This window comes from Saccostrea cucullata, unplaced genomic scaffold, assembly GCF_032062105.1.
Source record: "Saccostrea cucullata isolate Sc308-1 unplaced genomic scaffold, CSIRO_AGI_Scuc_v1 ctg488, whole genome shotgun sequence".
Taxonomy (NCBI): Eukaryota; Metazoa; Mollusca; class Bivalvia; order Ostreida; family Ostreidae; genus Saccostrea; species Saccostrea cuccullata.
This window is the reverse complement of record NW_026932753.1, coordinates 423,356-447,848: the sequence shown is the minus strand read 5'-3', so window position 1 is coordinate 447,848 and position 24,493 is coordinate 423,356. Positions and strand designations below refer to the sequence as shown.

The 24,493-nt window shown below is 33.1% G+C and overlaps 1 protein-coding gene across 1 annotated transcript in view; it reads left to right on the top strand.

The window, feature by feature from the left end:
* The window catches only part of LOC134236007 (E3 ubiquitin-protein ligase rnf213-alpha-like), a 109,568-nt gene that overhangs the window by 37,814 nt on the left and 47,261 nt on the right, over window positions 1-24,493 (top strand). The window contains exons 21-41 of the mRNA XM_062718180.1: window positions 2,557-2,665; window positions 3,477-3,648; window positions 3,801-3,969; window positions 4,727-4,851; window positions 5,035-5,232; window positions 5,411-5,533; window positions 7,359-7,479; window positions 7,682-7,914; window positions 8,047-8,129; window positions 8,245-8,378; window positions 8,464-8,556; window positions 9,171-9,332; window positions 9,718-9,878; window positions 10,004-10,226; window positions 10,365-10,535; window positions 10,719-10,781; window positions 10,921-11,030; window positions 11,681-11,809; window positions 13,979-14,144; window positions 22,304-22,371; window positions 22,675-22,837. Coding sequence (XP_062574164.1) covers window positions 2,557-2,665; window positions 3,477-3,648; window positions 3,801-3,969; window positions 4,727-4,851; window positions 5,035-5,232; window positions 5,411-5,533; window positions 7,359-7,479; window positions 7,682-7,914; window positions 8,047-8,129; window positions 8,245-8,378; window positions 8,464-8,556; window positions 9,171-9,332; window positions 9,718-9,878; window positions 10,004-10,226; window positions 10,365-10,535; window positions 10,719-10,781; window positions 10,921-11,030; window positions 11,681-11,809; window positions 13,979-14,144; window positions 22,304-22,371; window positions 22,675-22,837 — 2,976 coding nt within the window. The remainder of the gene's footprint in view (window positions 1-2,556; window positions 2,666-3,476; window positions 3,649-3,800; window positions 3,970-4,726; window positions 4,852-5,034; window positions 5,233-5,410; window positions 5,534-7,358; window positions 7,480-7,681; window positions 7,915-8,046; window positions 8,130-8,244; window positions 8,379-8,463; window positions 8,557-9,170; window positions 9,333-9,717; window positions 9,879-10,003; window positions 10,227-10,364; window positions 10,536-10,718; window positions 10,782-10,920; window positions 11,031-11,680; window positions 11,810-13,978; window positions 14,145-22,303; window positions 22,372-22,674; window positions 22,838-24,493) is intronic.

Here is a 24,493-nt window from a genome sequence, read left to right as displayed (position 1 = left end):
ATTACATCTCACTAGTGACCGATTCGCTGGTAAAAAAAAATGTGCATAATCATCTACACTAACAAATCTTTGTTTGCCTTATATGGCTATTGTTATTAATGCGCACATAGGATCATACCATGAGCAACTGACCAATTGTTGAATGAATAGTAACGTTTACGCCAATACATGTTCACATTTTACTTCGAAAACGTAGTTCAGGTCAATCTACAATCATGTTAATGGACGGCAAAAAAAAAAATGTTCTTTACGAACAAAATACAAAAATAAGAAACTATGAAAGATGTTACGGACGTTTTTAATTTGTTGTTAAATGAAAAAAAAAAGTTTAATAAAATGTAGTTTGAGTCTACTTCAGAACAGCAGTGCTTCAAGGGTAAGGAAAACGAGCAGCATCTCATATGCATTTTTAAATGGACAAAACTTTGTTTACGTTCGTGATCACGTGTTCGGCCAGGGAATTCACCTGGCAATTGTATTCACCGATAGTACAACAAAGGAATTGATACAGACGAAAATTGCTTTTACATCAGTATGACTTTTAGAAACCTAGACTTCCGCCGTTCATTTAACAAATGAATTGTTTGTCATTATGAGCATGAAATAATATTTTTAAAAATGCTTTTCATTTACCATAAGGTTTTTTAAATTTTTTCAAGTGTAAAATTCCTGTAGTATTCGTAGTAACCCATAATGCAATACTCATTCAGCTGATTGGTCAGTTAAAATCATGCTGGTGCCTCATTTGCTAATCTAACGCCAAAAATATAGTCCCGGTTCCCATGCAAAACTATTTGTCCAAAAAGAAATTTTAATTCATGACTGCAGAAAATTGTATTACAAAGAATACTTATTTAAGGAGGCTGGGGGGTCAACAAATTAATCATAAATTAACCACCAGATTTAACTTATTTTTTTACATACGGTATCTTAAGCTGTCAACTATCATTTGGCAAAGAAAAAATTCATATATTTTAGTCTTAAAATTTGACCATTTTTTATATCTTTATATGGAGCTCTTCTTTTAAAGGAGATAAAAATAGTCTTAAAATGGCTGCCACACCCCAGCCTCGTTAAGTTTGAATGAATATAAAAGAGACCGATTGATTGAAGTACATTTCTACAGACATTATCAGCTGATTCTAGTTTGGTAGAAAACTGAAATGCGACATAACTTTTCTGTTTACCATGCCTCCACGTGCTAGTCACTTCCTAGCCACATTTCCGTGAATAATTTACCCTATCTCGCTGAAGTCTCGCTAACTCTCGCCAGAGCCCCTGCCAGAGCTACTCTGAACTCTTCGGGTTTTATAATTTACAGAACACCGAAAAATAAAAGGTTTCGAACACATTAGTAGGGGTGATACAGAATGAGAGATGTATACAAATGTAAATGATGCCTCCATTTTATTTCAGTTTTAAAGAATTTTTAAGGATCTGACTCGGGTTTCCATAGCTCAATATTTCGCGCATAATAGAAAAATGAAGCATATTTACTGTTTAAAAGCATTTTTACTCGAAAAATTTAATTATAATTCTATACAACTGATTTTTAAAACTTTTTGACTGATAGGTAGATTGACGTCGCAAAAGTGTGTCTGTGACATTATGATAACTTGAAGTTCTTAAAGAAGGAGTATTAAAAATGTAATAAAAGAAAATGTAAATATATGCTCCTGAAATTTAAACATAGAAATTTGAGAATCTCCATCATTTTGAATATTTTTGTATAAATCGTGCGATTTCATCGTAGTTTGTAGTGCTCTATAAAAACATGAAAATTCCTGAATATTTTGAGATGTTCCCTTTGGAAAGAGGACGGTAGAATTTTGTGTTTCTTACATATAATGCACACTTTAGTATTATTCATCATGCGTAAAAGTCTATTGTAATATTTGTATAGTTTGCTTAAAGGTGCAAAAATTGGCACTCTCCTACATAATCCTATAGTAAATGTACCTGTATTTTGAAACGGTCCCTAAAATATACCAGGACGGTTTATTTTCCCCAAACTTAGCATGTCCATTTAAGTCAATGTAAGTTATATATGGTATACAAATAGTTCTGCTATTGTAGTTTTCAAACAATAAAACCCCAGTTGGCTCTTTTAAATATGTCGGAAAATACCATTGTTTTTGTTTAAAGAAAATGGACTTATATGGAAGATACTATATATTATAATTTTCCTAAACATAAGACATCTTGTCAAGTTTAGATACCTTAATGAGTTTTCTGCAGATACATCAGCACCTAACACGATTAAGCAAAACAAAAACAAAGAAAAATAAAATGAAAAAATGTGAAAGTAGAATTGTTTTTCTTTCAACGATATTTTCAATATTTTATTTTTCAACATAAAACGTTTCTTGACTGGACGAGATAAAGATTGGTGTATGTCAACAAAGCAAGTGGAGATATATTAACTGTTTAGAGACATGATGTCCTTTATATATGACATAAGTGAAAGTATATACATGTATGGGATGTTGACTATTCACAAAGTTATTTGTGCGTACAACACAATATTTATCAACATTTTAATGTATTACTTTAAAGGGATCTCCAGCAAAATGCCTCCATAGGTGTCTTGACATTTTGCCAGATGTAATGTGCAGACCTCCAAGACAGTGCTTAAGTATCTACACGCACTCAAATATACCATACGGTAGGTATTCAATTATCCATCGAAAGAAAAGAATCTATTCATGTATGCATGGTATAAAGGAAAAAGACTATAAAATTTTGGTCATGCTAATTCTAATTATTCAAAGTCTTCAGTTGTCTTCACTTTTCTGTAAATCATGAAGTCATGCATCAAAATAATTGGTGTTTTATCGATAAAGTTTTGACTTTACAATTTTCAAAAATTATCTTGAAAATTCCCCTTTCTTTAAATTATATTACAGAAATTAATCAAAACAATAGTAAAAGAAAATTTTATTTATAACGATAATAATTTATCATATTAGGTTTTGTGCGTTGTTTCGAATTAAAATAAAATAATTATTCGCATTTTAAATATTTCTTGCTCTAAAATACATGAACTATCAATGGTATAAGATTCTTGGACTGAAATTATTTTAGCGGAAAGTAGTTTTAGTAGACCTTTGTTATTATTTTTTTATTTACCAAATTTAATTAAGTAAACTAGACAGTTTACATAATTGGATTAGATATTAGGCAAGACCTCTACATGTCCTCTGAACGTAATATTAGTTCATGTATATCACAGTTCTATTAGAAAGTAGGGCATTTAAGCATCGAAGTATTTACTGTATTACTGCATCTTATAGATAAAATAGTTTAATGAATATAGGCATATTGTACACTTGTATTTCCTAGGGATTGTGGCAGTATAGAAAAAATGATGTAAATGACACCCTTAAGCTAAAAGACCATACTACCGAGACTAATGCCCCGGACACTAGCTAGTATATATGAAAATGTGTTTTGATTGTGTTTTTTGTTGTTGCTAGATTACAAGGGGAGTGACCTTCTCTTTGATGAAGAAGAGTTCAGAAGTGAAGTTTTTCAAAGACCCTATCAGTATCTAACAACGTTAGATCCAGAATCTCCCCATACTATATCAGACGTAAATTTGAATGAAACATTTGGGACTATAGGAGAGTGTCTGCAAACTGTTTTAAGGTTTATCCTCTTTAATTTTGAATTCTAATATATCTTATCTCCTATATGATTTCAGTATCCTTTCACAATCAAATTCTAGAGAAGAATTAAAAATATATCCCAACTGTTTATTTACTTTTAGTTACATATATTTTTTTCATTTGAATTCATAGATATTGTGGAATATTTGATCCCTCTTGGGCAGAAGTGAGAAACTTTGTATGGTTCTTAGACACACAACTGAAAGATTTTGAAAAGTCAGATTATATAAGTGAAGCAGCCTCAGCAGACTTGCCTGGATTTCCAGTCTTTGTTTTAAAGTTCCTTATTCAAATGTCAAGGGTGAGAAATGCATTTACTAGGATGTTTCATTATAACAAAAATTCTAAATGTTCATTTGTTACAATATACATGTAAGCTTTTTCAGGGTATGTCTTAAATGTCGTACCGATTGTTGAAGAAATATTTTCTTTCTATTGATAGATCTATCTTTAATGTTTATATTTTCTCACAAGATTCCTTCAAGTTTTTTTTTGTAGAAATCAAATGAATTAAATTTATAGGATAGTCCATTTTAAGGTCATATGGATTTGGTTTTGAAGTAGAAAATGTAGCATCAGGATATTTCACACTACATCATCGATAAAAAAAGACCACAACATTCATTTTTTATTTGTATTATGGGATTTAGAGAACTTCTCTAGCATAAATTATTGATGATGACGTTTTTCTCTGATTTTCATATTCACTGTAAAGAAGAAATAAATTCCTTTTATTTTGTTGTAAAGCATAATCAAAGAATTTAAATCTTACACGAAATCTTAATATGTTTATACTTTTCGAAACTACAAAATGCCCGCAAAACCTTTTTAAATGACAAATTAGCAAACATATCTCCACGAAAACAGGTTATTCTACAGTATTTACATTAACTAAATTTACTATGTAGAGACATATAAATACTTTCTCTATCATATGCATTTAAATGAAATAATATAAATGAATAATAATAACATCATCATATTGGAGTACATATGAAAATAATGATACAAATGATATTTTTTAATCATATGCTTTGTTTTCAATACAATATCTTAAGGATTTTGCGACTCGGTCACTAGACATGAGTGAAGAAACAGTCAACAGAGCTGAAATCTGTGAGAAGAAATCAGATTTGGAAAAAGACTTGAAACAATTTCAATTCAGAAGAACTTGGGAAAGCAGGTAACGGAGAGAGAGAGAGAGAGAGAGAGAGAGAGAGAGAGAGAGAGAGAGAGAGAGAGAGAGAGAGAGAGAGAGAGAGAGAGATGATCTTTAAATTTACAATGTTTTTTTATTATTGTGTTATAAAAACGATTCAGATAGTGAACACGAAATCACGTGAAGCACTAGCGCTCTTTTTTTCAGTCCACATCCATACCTTTTCTTTAACCCTGATCACAACACCTTGACATTTGTTGGATTTTCCATCGATCGAAGGACAGGAGATCTGGTTGACTATAAAACTGGTGCCATCTTGGAGAGAAAGATTTTGCCGAGAAGACTGGGCCATGCCCTTTACCAAAACAAAGTTAATATGCAGGAAAATTTTGACGAACTAACAAGGTGAAACGAATTGCTATCCCATGGATATGATTTATGTCTTTAAATGAGTTGATGCTCTACATTAAAAAGAAAAAAAAATGATACATGGAACTTTTTGAAATACATTGTACATAGAAATATAAGTATGAAAAACAAATTATTATATGACATTAATTGTTTCTTTTACATCTGTGGATAGACAAGAAAAATTGAAGAAACTTTGTACCGTAATGGGGCTTGATGTTATTCATGATCCAGACAGCACATATGAGTTGACAATGGATAATGTGAAAAAAATTCTTGCAATTTACATGAGGTTTAGGTAAATACATTATTTTGGTTTTATACAGTACATGTATCATAATTATATAGCTTTCATTATTTGTGATAAATTGTTGCTTAATTAATATAACACTTAACTACCAATTCAATTTAAAAAAAAAAAATCTTAGCTAAATAATGATACTTTGAAAAATTAAACAATACGAAAACCACCACTGATTTCTGTTTTATTGGGGCATCATAATCAAATGAAAATAAGATTGATGTTCGCCAAAGTAAAAAAAATTGCGTATCTTTTTGTAACGTCGTCAGCAAACCTAAGATCTTCGTTAAAGTGATTATTGTTGTTTTTTTGTAAAAAAGCTAGATAATTAAGTTTTCGATATAATAAAAAAAAAAATAGATATAAGTAAAGGCAAAGTTTCTCATTTCAATCATGCACCTAAGCATTTTTAAAAATTATACTCTGGTAACATATTGTTATCTGTTTTTAAGCGTATTTGTTTTCATTGTTTGTAGAATGACATTTTAACATTTGAACCAGTGGCAACCATTTGGACATTTAGTATATATATGTAAAGGGGAACAAAATGTAGGGGCCTAGGGAGTAGTGTTGCATATAGAAGAAAGAAATATAAAAGATCTTTTAAAATCTTTCAGCATTGACAGCAAACATTGTCAGCATGAAAGTAAGAAGCACCGATCAAATACTTCAAAGTACAGGGGTTCTGGGACATTAATTTGGCAGAAAAAGCTAAATTTTATTTTACTGAAAAACATCTAAGTAACACAACACCCCCTCTGTATATACCAAAACAAAAATAAATGTATGTTTATAAAAGAACGAACCCGCCATTTACAAATTATATAAATGAATTAATTTCTTTGCAAATCCTCTTCTCCTCTTCTTGGTATGATTGCAAAGTACGGTGAGCAAGGATTCCTCTCCAGTAGTTGGGGATTTCATGATCATTTGGTCAGAGATTTTTTTATGTGTCTTAGGCGGGCTTCACTGATATACATGTTTAGTTTGTTTGATTATTGTTTAAGATCTTTTCGATATGTAACCCATATCGAGACCCCACAACTGTTGAGTGGAGGGCTTCAAATTTTTACCTATACTTTGCACTTAGGGTCATTGATCAATAGGGGATTTTTTTATGCCATCACCCACTGCAATACGAGACCTCTGTTTATACTAGGGGTGCTCAAAAAGTTCGCGAACAAATTGAATGATTTCCATGAAACAAATAAAATTAGGTTTCAGTGTTCATTATTCTTTTAAAGTAGCCCTCTCTGATTGTAGTGCATATCTGCCACCGATCCGCCCATGCACGAATGAAGTAGTCTAGGCGGTCACATACTCTGAAGCAACTGAAATATTTTTGTCGAGTCTTACATTCTTACCATGCAAGTAAATGTTTATAACAAAAACAGTTCTTCGTCAGAAATGACCAAATCTCAAAAATAGGATGGTTGCATAAGGATATCCTTTCTCAGAAAGAGCATGGTGACCATCACAACCTGAGTCCTCTGTCTTAGGAAGGTTGATCATTCAATATAGATATATTAGATCATTATTTTCCCCCATATTTAACGCAATATGAGCTGCAATTTTGAGAATTTTACTATGCTTGTAAATTGTGTAGTTAGAATTAATTTGATTGTAATGTAAACCCCCTAGAGCAGATCGACACTCTAATACTGCGAATTTGAAAACAAAAAATTATAAAATTTTAAATTAATAATGAAAACGCATGTAAAACTTGCATGTAGGAATTTGATTGAATATATAAAATAAATTCAAAATTAAATTACTTCTACCAACTTTCAGTAATTATAAGCGTTATTTTATGTTTTACTAGATGTGATATTCCAGTCATAATAATGGGAGAAACAGGTTGCGGGAAAACCCGATTAGTGGATTTTCTTTGTAAACTGCAGTGCCCACCGGAAGTTAAAACTAAAAATATGTTGATCATAAAGGTAAACAAATCTTTAGAGAGAGAGAGAGAGAGAGAGATACATTCACACTTTCAGCAGATTTTGTACAAAATGATATCAAGTTGCATAAAGCAATAAGTTTTTCATCGGCATTTGATAAACAAAATAAAATAAAATATTAAAAAAATAGTATATTTTCTTTTTGTCCTCTTTCTCAAAGGTATGCTACTTATTATTTTCAAAGGTTCACGGAGGAATAAAACGCCAAGACATTATTGACAAGATCAAAGAAGCTGAAGAACTTGCAAAGGAAAATTCAAAACATGGGATCTATACTGTTTTGTTTTTTGATGAAGCTAATACTACTGAGGACATAGGTGTCATCAAAGAGATAATGTGTGACAAAACTGTCAGTGGAAAACCCCTTGATCTAAGCAAATCCTTGAAAATCGTTGCAGCGTGTAATCCTTATAGAAAGTTAGTATTTAAGAAATAAATATTCCTTTAACTTGCATAATTCTTTTTATCAATCTAAATTTCCAGTTGTGATAAGGTAGAAAAGGAAATGAAAGATCATCTAGACTCTACTTTTTTCCTTTTCTCATTCAGGCACTCAGATGAAATGATCAATAGACTTGAACAAGCGGGCTTGGGATATAATGTATCCGCTGAGAACACAAAAGATAAACTAGGTGTGTAAGAAAAACTGGTATTCCCAGTTACGTTGTCCTCTGTAAAACATTGTAAACTTAAAGAATAATTACTTACATTAATATCGAAACGCCAATATTTATTTTTCTTAAACAGGTCGTTTGCCAATGCGTCATCTTGTCTACAGAGTACAACCATTGCCACAAAGCATGCTACCTTTAGTTTGGGATTTTGGACAACTAGACAACGTAGTAGAAGAAATGTATATCAGGCAAATCGTTTTAAGATACGTAAGTGTTTCACTAAAATTTATTCTAAATTTTGTCAACAGCATTATAAAAAAATGTAATCGATGGAGAAGATATTCTTTTTTAGATAAACGATAAGAAGTTGCCAAATTTTGAGCAGATGAATGTGACGTTGAGCCGAATTTTGACAAAAGCACAAGAATATATGAGAACTCAAAAGGTAAACAAATTCACAAACATATGAGATAGATAATTTTACAAAAGCTACACTAGTATGTAAATATTTCAATTCTTAAACAAATTCTTGACCTCCGCAATAAGTTTCTTAAGGTCAGACAACACGTTCCTCAAAAATATATAATTTTTCCTAAGAATTTGTCGTTGATTTAAAGGTACTTAAACAAGTTTCCTCACTAAAAATTAGGGTACCTTACCAGGCATTTGGACAAGATACCACAGGGTCATATTTCTTATATAACCCTTATGAGTAATCTCTTGAATTGCCTATATCACAATTTTGGGTGTACTTATTGCTAAAATTTTTTTTAAAACAATGTAGAAATCAGAAGAGAATGACAAATATAAATATTTTTTGATATAATACCAAGAGAAACAGGACATATATTTGAGGAACATGTCGTCTGACCTTAATCGAATTTATCAGATGTATACACATAACGATTGATTTACAGATAATCTTAATCCAGATTTTCTCTTTCAAATGTATTTTGAGTAGTAACACTCACTGTATCATTAGAAAATTATCATATCTATGTTGAACCCATTCGGTAATGTGGAGTACTATAATGTAATCATTGAAGATTTTTTTCGAAGGGGGAATGTAGTTTCGTCAGTCTTCGTGACGTTGAACGAACACTCCTCGTCATGAGCTGGTTCCTGAAAACAAGAGAAGTCCCAGACAATCCAGTATTTTTTTGTTTAGGAAAGATTCAAACGTCAGAAGATGATGATACAAAAGAGAACTTTCAGGTTAGTGTATAAATTATAATCTGTTTTATTTTTAATTATCCATACGACATATTTCTGATTACAGCATTATTCTAGCAAAAATTTTCTATGGTTAAGTAAAGTTACAAGAAAAATAAAACTTGAGTCAACTAAAGGGCGAATTTATTATCTGGATTTATTGTAAAATCTTCATGTTCTACTTTAATAATCTGGTTCTTTATTTTGAATCTTTGCTTCACTATCAATCATACTTTAAAATAAATCCTCGGTTAATGACTTAATTAAGTAGAAACTTTCAACTAATAATTGTAAACTGTGTTTACTTACAGTTTTTGTCATGGGTCTACTCACTTATAATATACATGTACATACATACAGCATTATCTTAATATTAGCTTTTTATCTGTTTAAGCTTCGCTGCAATCTGACCAAAGCCTTGGTTTTAGCACTTGGTGTATGCTACCATGCATGTCTCTCAGAACGGGAAAAATTTAGAAACCACATTGTAACATTTTTCAAAGACGAATTTTTGCCACTGGGGTCAGGCGCAGCATTTTTAGACATAATCAGCAGGTATGTTGGTACATATATCAAGACAAGAAGAAATTGCAATTTCCTGTCTTTAAAACACTTTAAAACATATTCATTATTATGATCCAAATTCTCTCCTTCACGCAGTTCTTATTTAATTAACATAGTTGCCAGGAAGAGTTTTTGAGGGGGATTCCCGTTGGAAAGAATATTGCAAAAAACAAAGCATTGAGAGAAAACGTATTTATGATGGCAATATGCATAGAGCTACGAATTCCTCTATTTTTGGTCGGGAAGCCTGGTAGTTCCAAATCTTTGGCAAAAACAATTATTTCAGATGCAATGCAAGGACTGTCGTCACATACACAACTTTACAAAAGTCTGAAAAAAGTAAGCATAACACAAAAGTGTGAAAATTGCTTAATTTGCTAAAATTGCTAATTTAAAACAATATTAAAGACTTAATCATCTTTTTTTAAAGAAGATTGTGAATATAGTAATGCCTAAGTTACGTTTAAAATATTGTAGGCAACTATGGTTTCTTTCCAATGCAGTCATTTGTCTGTTGCTGAAGGCATTTTAAACACATTTGAACAAGCAGCTAATTATCAAAAAGACAGAGATTTAGAAAGATTTGTTTCAGTTGTGATTTTAGAGGAAGTAGGACTTGCTGAGGACTCCCCCAAAATGCCACTAAAGGTAAAGTCTACCTTAATTGCAATAACCATTCATTATAAATTTTGTTTCTTGTTTCCTAGAAAATATTGATTTTGAAAATATTAATTACTGAAACAATTATCAAAACAACCTTTCATAGCACCCAAACATAATTTAATAGAGAGAGTATTATAGGGTATATTACTTAAGATTTTATTATGAAAGATACTTCACCCCTTATTGGAGAGTGGATGTCCCGGAAATGCAAGCGCTGAAAGATACAAAAAGGTAGTTAAATATTGTTTATTTGCTTAATCATGCCTGTATTTCTTGAAATTAATAAAAAAAAAGCATATATCTAGTCTTTCATTTAAAATAATATAATTATACCTTATGCTTTTATATAAATTATGTAAAATTGCAACAGGTTGCCTTTATTGGACTCTCAAACTGGGCACTTGATCCAGCTAAAATGAATCGGGGCATTTTAGTACAAAGAGAGACGCCTGATTTGGTGGATTTAAAAGAAACAGCCAGGTTAGTCACAACAATGCTTATTAAGTAAATCATATATTTGATCATGTAGAAATAGACTGAGGAGTTTATGGAGTAAAAGATTCTGCTTTTTTAGATTAGTCTGATTAACGATATTGGTGTTTACTATTCTCTTCTTTTCTTGCTCCAAATATCTCTTATTCTTTCATTTACTTTGTATATGTACACATTTCACTTTTATTTAATTTTGAATTTGATATAAACTGTGATATGTATGGAATTTTTATCTCTGATGAATCCACTGATTTCTGGTCAACAGGGAATGCTTCCTCCTCCTAGCCAATTAAGCGTAATTACGCTAAAATTGTAGCCTTAGCTGTCCTGCAAAAAAAAAAGACGTGTCTTTTTATGAAAAGGGGACATAGCATATGGAAAGGTTGTGTATTTATGTAAGAAAAAAAAGGTTCTGTCTTCACAAGGAAACCCGGTATGCTGTCATACTGACAGCTTTCCAGTTGTAACAATATGTTATTTTCCAAAAAAAAAAAATTCCCCTAAAGGATTATATAAAACCATGTGGCTTAAAGATTATATATTGTTTAACGTTTATTTTACACTCATATGGCTTCAAGATATTATGATGGTATATACATATGTATAAAGTATAAGTGTTTAATTACCTAAATTTACAGGGACATACATGGGAGGGACAATGCTGCATTAGTAGAATTTCTAATTGAACCTTTGACAGAAGGATATTTAGAGGTCTTCAATGCAACATTGCTGAAAAGAGAATTCTTTGGACTTCGAGATTTTTACAGGTAGCTGATTTGAAAACTTAATTTATATGATAAGTCCTGTAAAAGAGGAACTAGTGTTAATTAAACAACATTTTGTCATTTCAAAACTACATGTACTAAATTACAGATAAGTTTTTAAGTATACTGTACGAAATTTTATGGCCAAGGTAAAGAAAATGCAGAGCTATGCTTGCAACAATATCGTCTGTTTTTAGGTCACCTGAGTAAACTCAGGTGACCTATTGCTATCCGTTTTCGTCCGTCGTCGTGCGTCGTGCGTTGTGCGTTAACATTTGAACATTTTCAGCTTCTTCTCTGCAACCACTGAACCAATTTCAACCAAATTTGGCACAAAGCATTTATGGGTGAAGGGAAACAAAAATTGTGAATTTCATGATCCCTGCCCCCCTGGGGCCTGAGGGGTGGGGCCAAAACCACTAAAATTAATGCAATCTTTAAAAATCTTCTTCTTGACTCCTGGACATCAAGCAGTCAAACTGTTTGCATGATTGTAACAAGCAATGAGTCCTCTATAAAAATTGTGAAATTCATGGCCCTGGGGTCAGGGGTTCTGGTGCTAGGGTGGGGCTAAATGAGTAGGTAGTGAAAATGCATTATTTCTTTGAAAATCTTCTTCTCTGCTCCTGGGTATTAAATAAACCAACTAAGTACATAGTTATGATGAGCAAGAGTGCTTCTACCAAAATTGTGAATTTTATGGCCCCTGGGTCAGGGGTTCTGGTGTTAGGGCGGGGCTCTATTGATTATATAGTGAAATGCATGATTTCTTTGAAAATCTTCTTCTCTGCTCCTGGTTAATATGCTAATGATCTAATTATATATTTAAGGCAAGGATTTATTTTATTTTTATTTTTACAAACCCTCCGCTCAAGGTTTTGAATTTTCAGAAAAAAATAAAACAATTTTTTTCTTTCCGATGTCAAATTTGAGTCGGGATCGAGATTTCAAATTTACGAACTCGCACTTCCGCTTTTACGATGAAACGGCGGGTAAGTAAAGCTAGATCCGAGAAGATAGCTTGGTTTCGTGTAAAATTCATCGATAAGAGTGCCATTCAAAACGTTTCACCCGTTCAAAGGACAAATAAAATGCTGACGACTAAGTTGCACAATGACATGCTGGTGAAATAATTAAAGTATGTATTCGTTTCAAAGGTAACTGTAAATTATTTTCCTCCCCCAGGTTTTAAACTGCTCGTGGTAGCTATTGCATATTGCCAGCGACATTGTTTAGGTCTCTGTTATAGCTTACAGTCTAAGCATCATTCTTTAGAAAAGGGTTGCTTATGCATCAGATGTAATGAATAAAACTATGGGAGAAGTTAAGTCCATTTGAGGAAGAAATAAACAATAACCTGAAGAAATAAAAAAAATTCAACTATTAAAAGGCAAGAATATACAAATATATACAGGCATGTAGTATCATTTGTATCAGCCAGAAAAATTATTTTACACTTAATTGAAAAAATGTTCACCCTACTCCCCAATACTCCCTGTCTGTTTTACGATAGGAATTATAATTTTAGGGATCAAGTAAATTTTAGAACAATGTCTACAAATTCACCTAACACATATTAAAAAAATGAAGATATATTAAAAGACTTTTAAAGAATTGATTTTTTAAAATATATTTTGATCAACATCACAAAATTTATATAATTGGCCCAAACTGGCAGATGATGAAATAAGCAATAAAATGTTCTACTTTCCTATTTGTAAGCATTATGTGTCCAGTGGTAAGGAGCCTATAAGGATAGCATAAACAAGAATGTACAAATGTTAATAATTGATTTATCGAAAAAAAAAATGATTTCCTTCTCCTTTGGGACTTTTTTATTTTCATGTTCATAACTAAACCTAAACATAAAAAAAAAATGTTGGCCTTATAATGAAGAAAGGGGCCTTTTTCAAAATAGATAATTTCAGGGCCGTTGGGTCAGGGGTACCACGGGGGTACTTTGACTAAAAATAAATTAATGCTTTGAAATCTGCCCTTTGATAAGCAATTGTGCCTCTTTCAAAATTTGTGAATTTCATGGCTTTTGGATTAAAGCACGAACCAAATACAATCGCTGGAAAGTTGTTACATGATACTCAGGTGACCTATAAGGCCCGTGGGCCTCTTGTTAACTCTACCGAACAGTAACAATAAATCTTGTGTATTACTTAGTTTGATTAAAATGGTTTCAACATTTGCGACAAAAAGTCGTAAGAAACCTACGTGGATGATGCTGATGCATTCAGTATTAAGAAATTTTGGTGGGTTAGAAGATCCAGACATAAAGCCGTGGGAGATATTTGAAAAGAAGCTTTCGAGAGATGTTACAAAGAGTGGGGTAAGACTTAAAGATTATTTTGTTTCCCCTCTCTTGATTGACATATCAGTGGTCACGATAGTCTAGTAACAGGGCGTTTGCTTTGTGATCGTAAGACCGGAGTTCGATTTGTCAAACCTAAGACGTAAACATAGTTTTGACTCTTTTTTCATAAAGCGCCTGGCTAGGTACATGTTATTGAGTCAAATGTCTTTTAGATGATATCGTAAAAATCGAAAACGTCGAAATGATAAAGAACACTAACTTTTTTAAGGCAGGTCCACACTTTTACGTATCCGGTTTTAATTTTACACACCAATATAAAATTTTGATTATCGTTTGTCTATTGAAATAAAATCTTTCTGGATGATTGAAAATAATGTAGCAAGTTTATATTTGTTTATTAATTGTCATTGTCCACACAAAGCATTTAATGTTCATTATATATAGGAATAACCACTTTGCACTCTGTCCATAGGATCTATATGTAATTTAGTACATACACAGACAGAGAATTCTGAATTGCCTTTATGGACCTAAAGCTTTTTAATTCTTTTCAAACAAACTAACTTGAGAACTATTTTATTTTTAATTTTAAGCCTATATCATCTTTTTAATTTTCTTTTTTATTAATTTTGCGAAGAACGATTGAAAAAATAAATATTCCAAAAATAGGGGTATAGGTGTTCAAAAGCCTGTTTTGTAAGATTTATCTGGTCAACCATAATAAAGTATGTGTTTTTGCTATCCTAAGATATAATTCTAAATAACTGTAAAGAAAAATTAACATGTAAACCTATAAGATTTTGAGAAATATTTAAAATAAAGATATTTTGTGGTTTTTTTCTGAAAGATGTGGACAGAATCAACATAAATTTTTTACTGTTTTCCAATAGATATTTCAAATCTCTCTTGAAAAATGAATATTTTTGATTTTCATAAGTTTCAACATTTATTTGATGTGATTTTTTAAATAACTAAATAAAATATGATGTCACACTTCTTTATGTTGAATTTTGGATGTTGAATTTTTAGAGGTATGTACTCCGAGACACGTTGCATGAAAATTAACCTGCAAAAATATGTTTTATGGGTGTTTTAGTTAGATTATGACTTATTCAAGTTATTCAAATCAAAAAATAAACAGTTTGACAGAAAATTCTGAAAGTACGGACCTACCTTAAAAACTCTGATTGCTGAAAACAGGTGTTATTACGTGTTGGCTTCTAGAACTACTTGGTTCATTTTTAGCTCACCTGAGCTGAAAGCTCAAGTGAGCTTTTCTGATCACATTTTGTCCGTCTGTCCGTCCGTCCGTTTGTAAACTTTTCACATTTTTGACTTCTTCTGAAGAACCACTGGGCCAATTTTGACCAAACTTGTAAAAACGCGTAAAAATTAAAACTGCCCCAAGCACTTTCTATGTACTAGAGATTACGATAAATTGATCTATGTAAAAACTTTGCCCATTATTTTTGCTTTGCATTTGTGCCGTAGCGATTTTTATGCAATAAATAGGAATATCACGTGATCAACACAGTCATGTGACATCACATAAATGCTTTAAAATAAAACCTAGCTAAACTATTACAATGTATCTCAAGTTGTCTGTAATTTCAAAGAAGGATTACATATTAAATTAAAATCTGGTTCAGAATAAAATGTATATTTTAAAGGCATTTTGAGCCTTCATACAGCCTTATTTTAACTGCGGGGAGATAATCAAGAAAAGAAAAAAAATATAGGGTTGGGTCATTAAAAAATCTTCTTCTCAAGAAGCATTGGGCCAGAAAAGCTGAAACTTACGTCGAAGCATCCTGGGGTAGTGTAGATTTGAAATTTTACAAATCATGACCCCTGGGGGTTGGGCGGGGCCACAATGGGGAATCAAAGTTTTACATAGAAATATATAGGAAAAATCTTCTTCTCAAGAACCACTGGGCCAGAAAAGCTGAAACTTAAGTGGAAGAATCCTTGGGTAGTGTCGATTTCAAATTATGATCAAGGGGTGGGTGGGGTCACAATATGTATTACAAGGGGGGAATCTGGAAAAGAACAGAATTGTCAAAGCTTCTCAGGTTAGCGATGTGGCCCATAAGCCTCTTGTTAACTTCCATATTAAAAATAAGAAGCATGTCTTTAACACATATATGCTGTATATCATTATTTCCCCCCCCCCGTCATATTTTGATTTATTTTAATGTTATGAATTGCATATTTTGTTTGATAATTCTAAAATGTTAAAGTGAAATTTTGTGTGAAATTGTTTGTATAATTAATTCTTGATTTATATTATCTTAATCTTGTTGATTTGTAGTAATTGCTCTAAGCTACAGACTGCAGTGATCTGTTTATGTGATAAGGTCTTGACCGCTCATTAAGATTTGGCTGGGAAATTTAGCTCTTGTATCAGCATTGCTGACTTTTATCACCCGAGTCTCAGGGGGATTGAATGTCCGAAGTGCTGGCCATGAGAAAATGCAGAATTCATAGTGTTCACAATTAACGGGTTAATTTAGCAGTGATTGGCAGTCTGTAGGTTGGGCAGTTCTTAATATTTAGCGTAGAATTTGTGTGTTCAATTAGTTACTCAGTCGGGTCCTGTGTGTAAAGTGTTACACGGGAATACAAAATAAACTTTGTTGGAAACTTTGGGCGTTTTTATTTAAAAACAGAAAGTTTCGGTGTAACATTTTAAGTGGTGGCAGCGGTAAAGGATCCTAATTAAATGTGAAATATTGTTTGAAATTTTATACATATATTTGGATTTAACAAGCGGATTTAAAATGCCTAGGAAACAGGACTTGGAATTGGAATTACAACTTTCTAAACAAAAACAGGAACATGAATTACGTTTAAAAACACTTGAATTGGAACATGAAAAAGAAATTTTGGAATCAGCTAGAGAAGGCCAATTCAACACCAGGAGCACATTCGACAGGAATGCCAAAAATTAAACTTCAACCATTTAATCAGGAAAAGGATGACATTTTGTGCTATCTCTCTGAATTTGATGTGGTAGCTGAGCATGCAGGTTGGACTGAGAACTCAAAAGCTTTACAGCTTAGGTCACTTTTAACCGGAGAAGCTCGAGAAGTGTCGCAGCAAGTGACTTCGGGATACAGAGGCCTGTATAAGGCTCTTTTGAATCGATTCGGCAAGCGCCCAGCAGACTACTTTCAGTTCCTGGAGGAAATTAAACGTAGACCAGGAGAAACTTACAGAGGATTAATGTCGAGGATAGATCTGTACTTGAGTCGTTTCATTGATGAGAGAGATCCCGTACAAAAGTTTTGAGAAGAGTATTTCTTAAAGGCGTTATCTCCTCATCAAGCCCAGTGGATTAGATGGAATAAGGGAAGTAGTGAGTTAGTTGAAGCTGCTGAAGATTACATTCTACCAACAAAATCGGCCGAGGACAGAAAACTTCAAAATCCTAAAGTGTTAGGTGAGAAGAAGAGCCAGGAGCAGGGGAACTCCGGAAAACAGAAAAGTTTGGAAAAAGTGAAATGTTTTAGCTGTGGGAACTTTGGACATTATGCAAACAAATGCCCAAAGAAAGGTAATCTAGCGTCGTGTTTCGTGAAAGGAGCATTATGGGGTTTACATTATGTTCCGGGGAAAGTGGATGATGTGGAAGTGTCAGTGGTCAAGGACACTGGAGCATCTATGATGCTATTGCGGGAGGATCTTGTTGATCCAAAATGTGTTCTACATGGACAAACTACTTCCTTGGTTACAGCTATTGGACAGCCATTCGAGGCTAAGTTAGCAGTGGTTAACCTGGAAACTCCAATGTTTAAGGGACATGTTCAGGTAGGTTTAGTACCTGATCTGGTTGCAGATGGTTTATTGGGAATAGATGTTCTGGAGAGGTACAAAGTTGCAGCTGTGGTTACAAGAGCCAAAGCAAAAGAACAAGAACAAAATGTATTAAGTGCGAAAAATCGCATGAATAAATGTGATGTCGTACCAAGGGACTTAAACGTCGTGGTAACTAACGATGATGCTGGTGAAGTGAACCTTGATTTACCGGAAATTTCATTGGAAAAGTTGAGCGTGGTGAATGGAAGTAAACTATCGAATCTTCAGAAACAAGACCCAACACTCAAAAATTGTAGGGATAAAGCATTCAAAAATGTATCACAAACTGAGACAGAACATAAAGCGTTTTACTGGGAGAATGACATATTGAAACGAAAATGGACTTCCAAGAAAAAGAATCTGTCGGGAACACAAGTGGTACTTCCAGCATCGCTAAGAAAAGCAGTGATGAAGCTGGCACATGATCAGCCAATAGCTGGACATTTAGGAACTGAGAAGACCAAACAACGTATTATTGCGTCATTTTATTGGCCTGGATTGTTCCAAGATGTGTCGGACTACTGCGCAGAATGTGACACCTCTCAAAAAGTGGCAAAAAGAAGTGCGGAAAGAGCACCTATGGTCAACACACCTATCATATCTGATCCGTTTTCAAAGATAGCAATGGACATCGTCGGCCCACTCAATAGGACAACTCAAGGTAATAAATACATTCTGACTGTCATTGATGAAGCTACGAGATACCCAGAAGCTTTCGCTTTACCAAGTTGTGAAGCTGAACGAATAGCCGACACTCTCATTACATTATTTAGTCGAGTTGGAATTCCTAAAACCATTCTCACTGACCAAGGATCAAATTTCACGAGTGCGCTCCTGAAAGATTTATATGAGAAAATCAAAATCAAGGGGATAGCTACAACACCTTATCACCCGCAGGCAAATGGCAAAGTTGAAAGATTTAATGGAACGTTAAAATCAATGTTGAAAAAGTTGTGTATGGAGAATGGCGAAGATTGGGATGTACTACTTCCATATGTACTTTTCGCATACAGAGAAGTCCCACATGAGGAGACTGGTTTTTCACCATTTGACCTGTTGTATGGATGGCCAGTACGTGGTCCTCTTAGTGTTTTAAAGAGCTTCATGACTGGTGAGGAGGAAATAAAAATATCAGAGATAGATCATGTCGTCAATATCCGAAACAAACTGGCTGATGTGACACAACTCGTGCAAAACAACTTGGAAATGAGGCAGTCGAAAATCAAAGATTGGTATGATCGCTCAGCATCCAAAAGGACTTTGCGTCCTGGTGATGAAGTACTCCTTTTACTCCCTACCGAACCTGACAAGATGTCCGCTCAGTGGAAAGGACCGTTTCGTGTGGTTAACAAGATAAGTGATGTTAACTATAAAATCAATGTTGGAGGACGACGTGGACTTGTTACTTACCATATCAATTTACTTCGTCGTTATAACCGGGCTACATTACTGGCAGCAACATAAAATGAAATTGGAATTGAACAGCAATTTCCTAACGACACCACAGAAACCATTTCAGATCTTGTCTTTGGACATGGGCTGACACAAGTGCAGAGACAGAGTTTAAGGGATGTTTGTCAGAAATTTTCAAGAATTTTCACATCAAAGCCGGGAAAGTGTGATGTTATCTCACATACAATCAGAACAACGTCTGAGAATCCAATTACTCAGAGACCTTACAGGATACCGGAAGCTAAGAAACAGGAAGTGGAGTCTTTGAATGAAATGTTAGAACAAGGACTTATTACACCATCCAAAAGTCCGTGGGCCTCACCAATTGTCCTTGTCAACAAGCCTGATGGGACAATTAGAATATGTGTTGATTATAGAAAATTGAATGAAATAACTCTCACGGATCCTTATCCCATTCCACGCATGAGTGAAATATTTGAGAAAATTGGAAGTGCAAAATATTTGAGTAGATTTGATCTTACAAAAAGGCTACTGGCAAGTTCCTCTGGCAAAGGAAACACGTGAGAAATCCGCCTTCATCACCCCATTTGGCCTTTTCGAGTTTACAGTGATGCCGTTTGGTATGAAGACGTCTCCAGCATCATTCATAAGACTTATGGATCGTATTTTAGATGGAACTCAAAATACTGTTGCATACTTTGATGACATAATTGTCTACAGTCAGACGTGGGAAGACCATATCAAACATGTAACAGAGCTACTTCAGCGTATTCATAAGGCCAATCTTACCATCAGACCATCAAAATGTAAGTTGGGAGCAACAGAAATCATTTGTTTGGGACATATAGTTGGAGGGGGATCAATTCGACCAGACCCTCGGAAATTGAAAGCCATGGAGGATTTTCCGCTTCCCTTGACAAAGAAAGAATTAAGATCATTCTTGGGGCTAACTGGATACTATCGCCAGTATATAGGAAATTATGCGTACATAACTGTACCACTGACTGATCTACTGAGAAAAAGTCAACCCGCATAATTAAAATGGACGGAGAGGGAAGTGCAGTCATTCAAGAAACTGAAGGAGGCCCTGATGACAGCTCCTGTTTTGGTCAATCCGAACTTCAATTTACCGTTTGTACTACAAACAGATGCGAGTAATAAAGCAATTGGGGCTGTCCTGAGCCAACAGTTGCCAGATGGTGATCACCCAGTTGCTTACCTTAGTAAGAAGTTACTTCCAAGGGAAAAGAACTATTCAACGATAGAGAAGGAATCATTAGCTATCGTTTGGGCCATTGGATCGTTTTCGTATTACCTAGAAGGGAGGAAGTTTTACGTAGAAACAGATTACAATCCACTGACATGGTTGCATCGCTTGAAGAATAAAAATCAGAGATTTTTACGTTGGGCCCTCGCACTACAATCGTACACCTTTGAAGTTAGATATAAGAGAGGAAGCTAAAACACAAATGCAGACGGATTATCAAGAATTTGAAAAGTGAAATGTGTTTGTGAATTATGGGAATTTTTTTGAAAATTTTATATTCATAAAATTCAAGTGCATTCAGTTTGGATTTACAGTGAAATTCATTTTGGATTTATATATTATTCTTTTGATGATTAATTGCTATTAACTGTTTAATACTTATTTGGACTGGCTAAAGTGAATTTAGTGACTGGTTAAATTTAATGTTGCTATATACAGAATTATGAACTTGAAAAAATTCAACTATTGACAGTTAAATTTTTAACTTTGGAAGGGAGGTGTTAAAGTGAAATTTTGTGTGAAATTGTTTATATAATTAATTCTTGATTTATATTATCTTAATCTTGTTGATTTGTAGTAATTGCTCTAAGCTACAGACTGCAGTGATCTGTTTATGTGATAAGGTCTTGACCGCTCATTAAGATTTGGCTGGGAAATTTAGCTCTTGTATCAGCATTGCTGACTTTTATCACCCGAGTCTCAGGGGGATTGAATGTCCGAAGTGCTGGCCATGAGAAAATGCAGAATTCATAGTGTTCACAATTAACGGGTTAATTTAGCAGTGATTGGCTGTCTGTAGGTTGGGCAGTTCTTAATATTTAGCGTAGAATTTGTGTGTTCAATTAGTTACTCAGTCGGGTCCTGTGTGTAAAGTGTTACACGGGAATACAAAATAAACTTTGTTGGAAACTTTGGGCGTTTTTATTTAAAAACAGAAAGTTTCGGTGTAACATAAAATAATCATAATTATTATTTTCAGAGTAGCGTAATTTCAAATTCTGTTTACATATAGTCACAAACTATTAAGAATTATCAGTATTTTAAGGGAAAGGGAAAAAAGGAAAATTTGTTTAATTTTAGCTATTACATTAACAAAATGCAGGCCTGCTATAGATCAACATTAAGACAATTATTTCTTTGATATCAATACTCTACACATTACATCAACATATTGAGATCTGTTCTAGATGACTATTACTCAAAATATCGACGTAATATAAACATTTTTCTGAATAACTTATGGACACTTTTAACATGAGTCATTACATGTATCTGACGTCATATCTGATATATGATGTAATTGCTTATACTGTAAAAATAATCAATGCTATGAAGTGTTCAAATATCCAGCAGTTTTATAGCGTAATTATATATTTCTCAGCCAAAGTTTAATTTTTTGTGGCAAATATTGGTTATTACATGTACTGAATGTAGGCCTTTATTGAAATTCATAATACGTTTGTTCCACTTCAGTCCTACGTTATAGTATGATTAAGCTTATGAAAACTACCTGTTTTTAAAGATTTTAGTTCTGTTCCAACATACAGTTTAAAGGTAATTTTGTACATAATTATGAAAGTCACTATGATTTTTATATTTAGTCTTTAATATTGGATTTTTCCTTGGCTTATGTCAGAAAACAGCAGGCGATCCTGAATGCACACCAACAGGACTAATTGAAGCAAGTTTAACAGGACGTGAGGAGTACGTATTTTTGAATTGAATCAAAAAGGAAATTTACATGACATGATTACATTCCTGACAACTATGATTTCAATTTGTTCACCAACATTAAATATTTTTAAAAAATCAATTTAAATTTTATTTATTTATGTACATCGGAAATTTTCACTGAAATCAGTCCTACCTATCTTGATAATTATTTGCTTTAGAAATATGCTTGATGTGAAATTTTTGAGTCAGCACAGATAAAACTTTTCAATCCATTTACATTTATACTCAGGATACTGCTTAAGAAAGTGAACTAGGTACTTTTAAATTTTACAGTGGATCTAGATATCTGTTGCTACTGACAAAGAACTACGAATCTTTCTCTGTACTGCAACACAAACTGAGTGCCACAACTAAAAGACACCAAATGCACGATGAAAAACAAACTGTTGTGACTATATTTGGAAGCAGTTTTCCCTGCGACCAGGAGTACACACAGGTTTTTTATGCTATATTTCTTGTATGAATCTGAGAATGATTCTACGCACCATTACATGTGTAAACATCCGTTATTTACACTGTATGCAATTGATGTTCAATTATTTAGTAATGTCTTTGGTGAATTTTTCCTTTGTTACATGTAATATATGAAAAAGCTATATACAATCTAAATAATATATATGTAGAGCATTTTCTTGTTTTCTTGTTGTGTTATACGAAGGCTTTGTGGTGGTATGTTTATACCTTTCAGATAACTTTTGTCATTAGAAATGCTTGATGTCGTGTCAATTCGAGATAACTTTTGGTTTTGTCGGCAAAAACCGCTTACAAATTTCCATTCTTTTCAAGATAAGATATCACACTTTATTACGATTGATATTTAGACGAGATAAATGTTCTTGAATTGAATTGTGAATTTTCAATAAAATGATCGCATAAAAGAAGACAAATAAATAACAACTTTTTGTCGAGTTCATGTAAACTATTTGACTTTTTTGTGATCAAATCAAATCCTGGCCACTAAATAACAGACCAAAAAAAAAATGAATCAAAATGAGTAAAATAAGTCAAAAATACATTATTTAAAACAATACTTTATTTCCCAAGACATCTCCTAGCAACTAAATAAAACCATTATGTCATTTGTAATGGGTCATAATATCAATGAAAACAGTATAAATGTGCATATATATAAAATATGATATGTACTCATTTCCCTCTAGATAATATTACTCTTTTTTTTCTCTCTCTCTCTCTCTTTCTCTGTTGAATTTATATCTTATTGCAAGTTCATTATGTATGAAAAATTGAAAATGCCCCATTCCAGTAGTCGAACGCATTCTCGGTAATAGAATTTGTTAGGAGTCCAATACATAATCAGATAATTAGATCATTTCTTCTTTTAATTTGCTACACATTTAGGAAAATAACTACAACATCGTCTTTAAATACTTTGAGAAATTTTATCTATAGCTTTCTTTGCAAAATTCTTTTCTTGAATAAGATAACTTTAAAAGTTAACAATGCAAAAATGTCAGTTACAATGCAAGAAAAATTATCTCGTCACGTCGAGATAGCTTTCATAAAAACGTGCGATAATTGATCTTGACAAGGAAAGAATTGACTTAGAGTTTCTCAAGAAAAGCACAAATGATGTCTTGTATGAAAACAGTTAAGAAATAAGGTATCATTTTTTGAGTTTTATTGGGATGTAAAACGGGTTGGTCAGGTGATCAAATCCCATAAAGCCCTTCGGGCTTTATTGAAGATTTGATCATGTGCCAACCCGTCCCAATGAAACTCAAAAAATGATACCTTATTACTTATATTAACATTTTTAACTTATTCATACTTTAAATTTGCCTGATTGTGACTTTTAAAGTGTGAAATGCATTATTTTTCAAACCCAACGGCATGTATGTAATCCACTGAACGCGCGTCGACCCTTTATGACGTCACTGAGAAATTACGTTGAACGTTTATCCATACGCACATATATGACCTCTTGACCCTGTACCTGTATTTATACAGTTATCAAAAACGCTTGCTTTCAGTAGTGTTATATAAAGGAAAACATTTGCAAATGTAAATATTTTCGATTGACATAAAACCAACTATAAGCCTTGGCCTACGTCTGTTTGATTACCCGATGGTC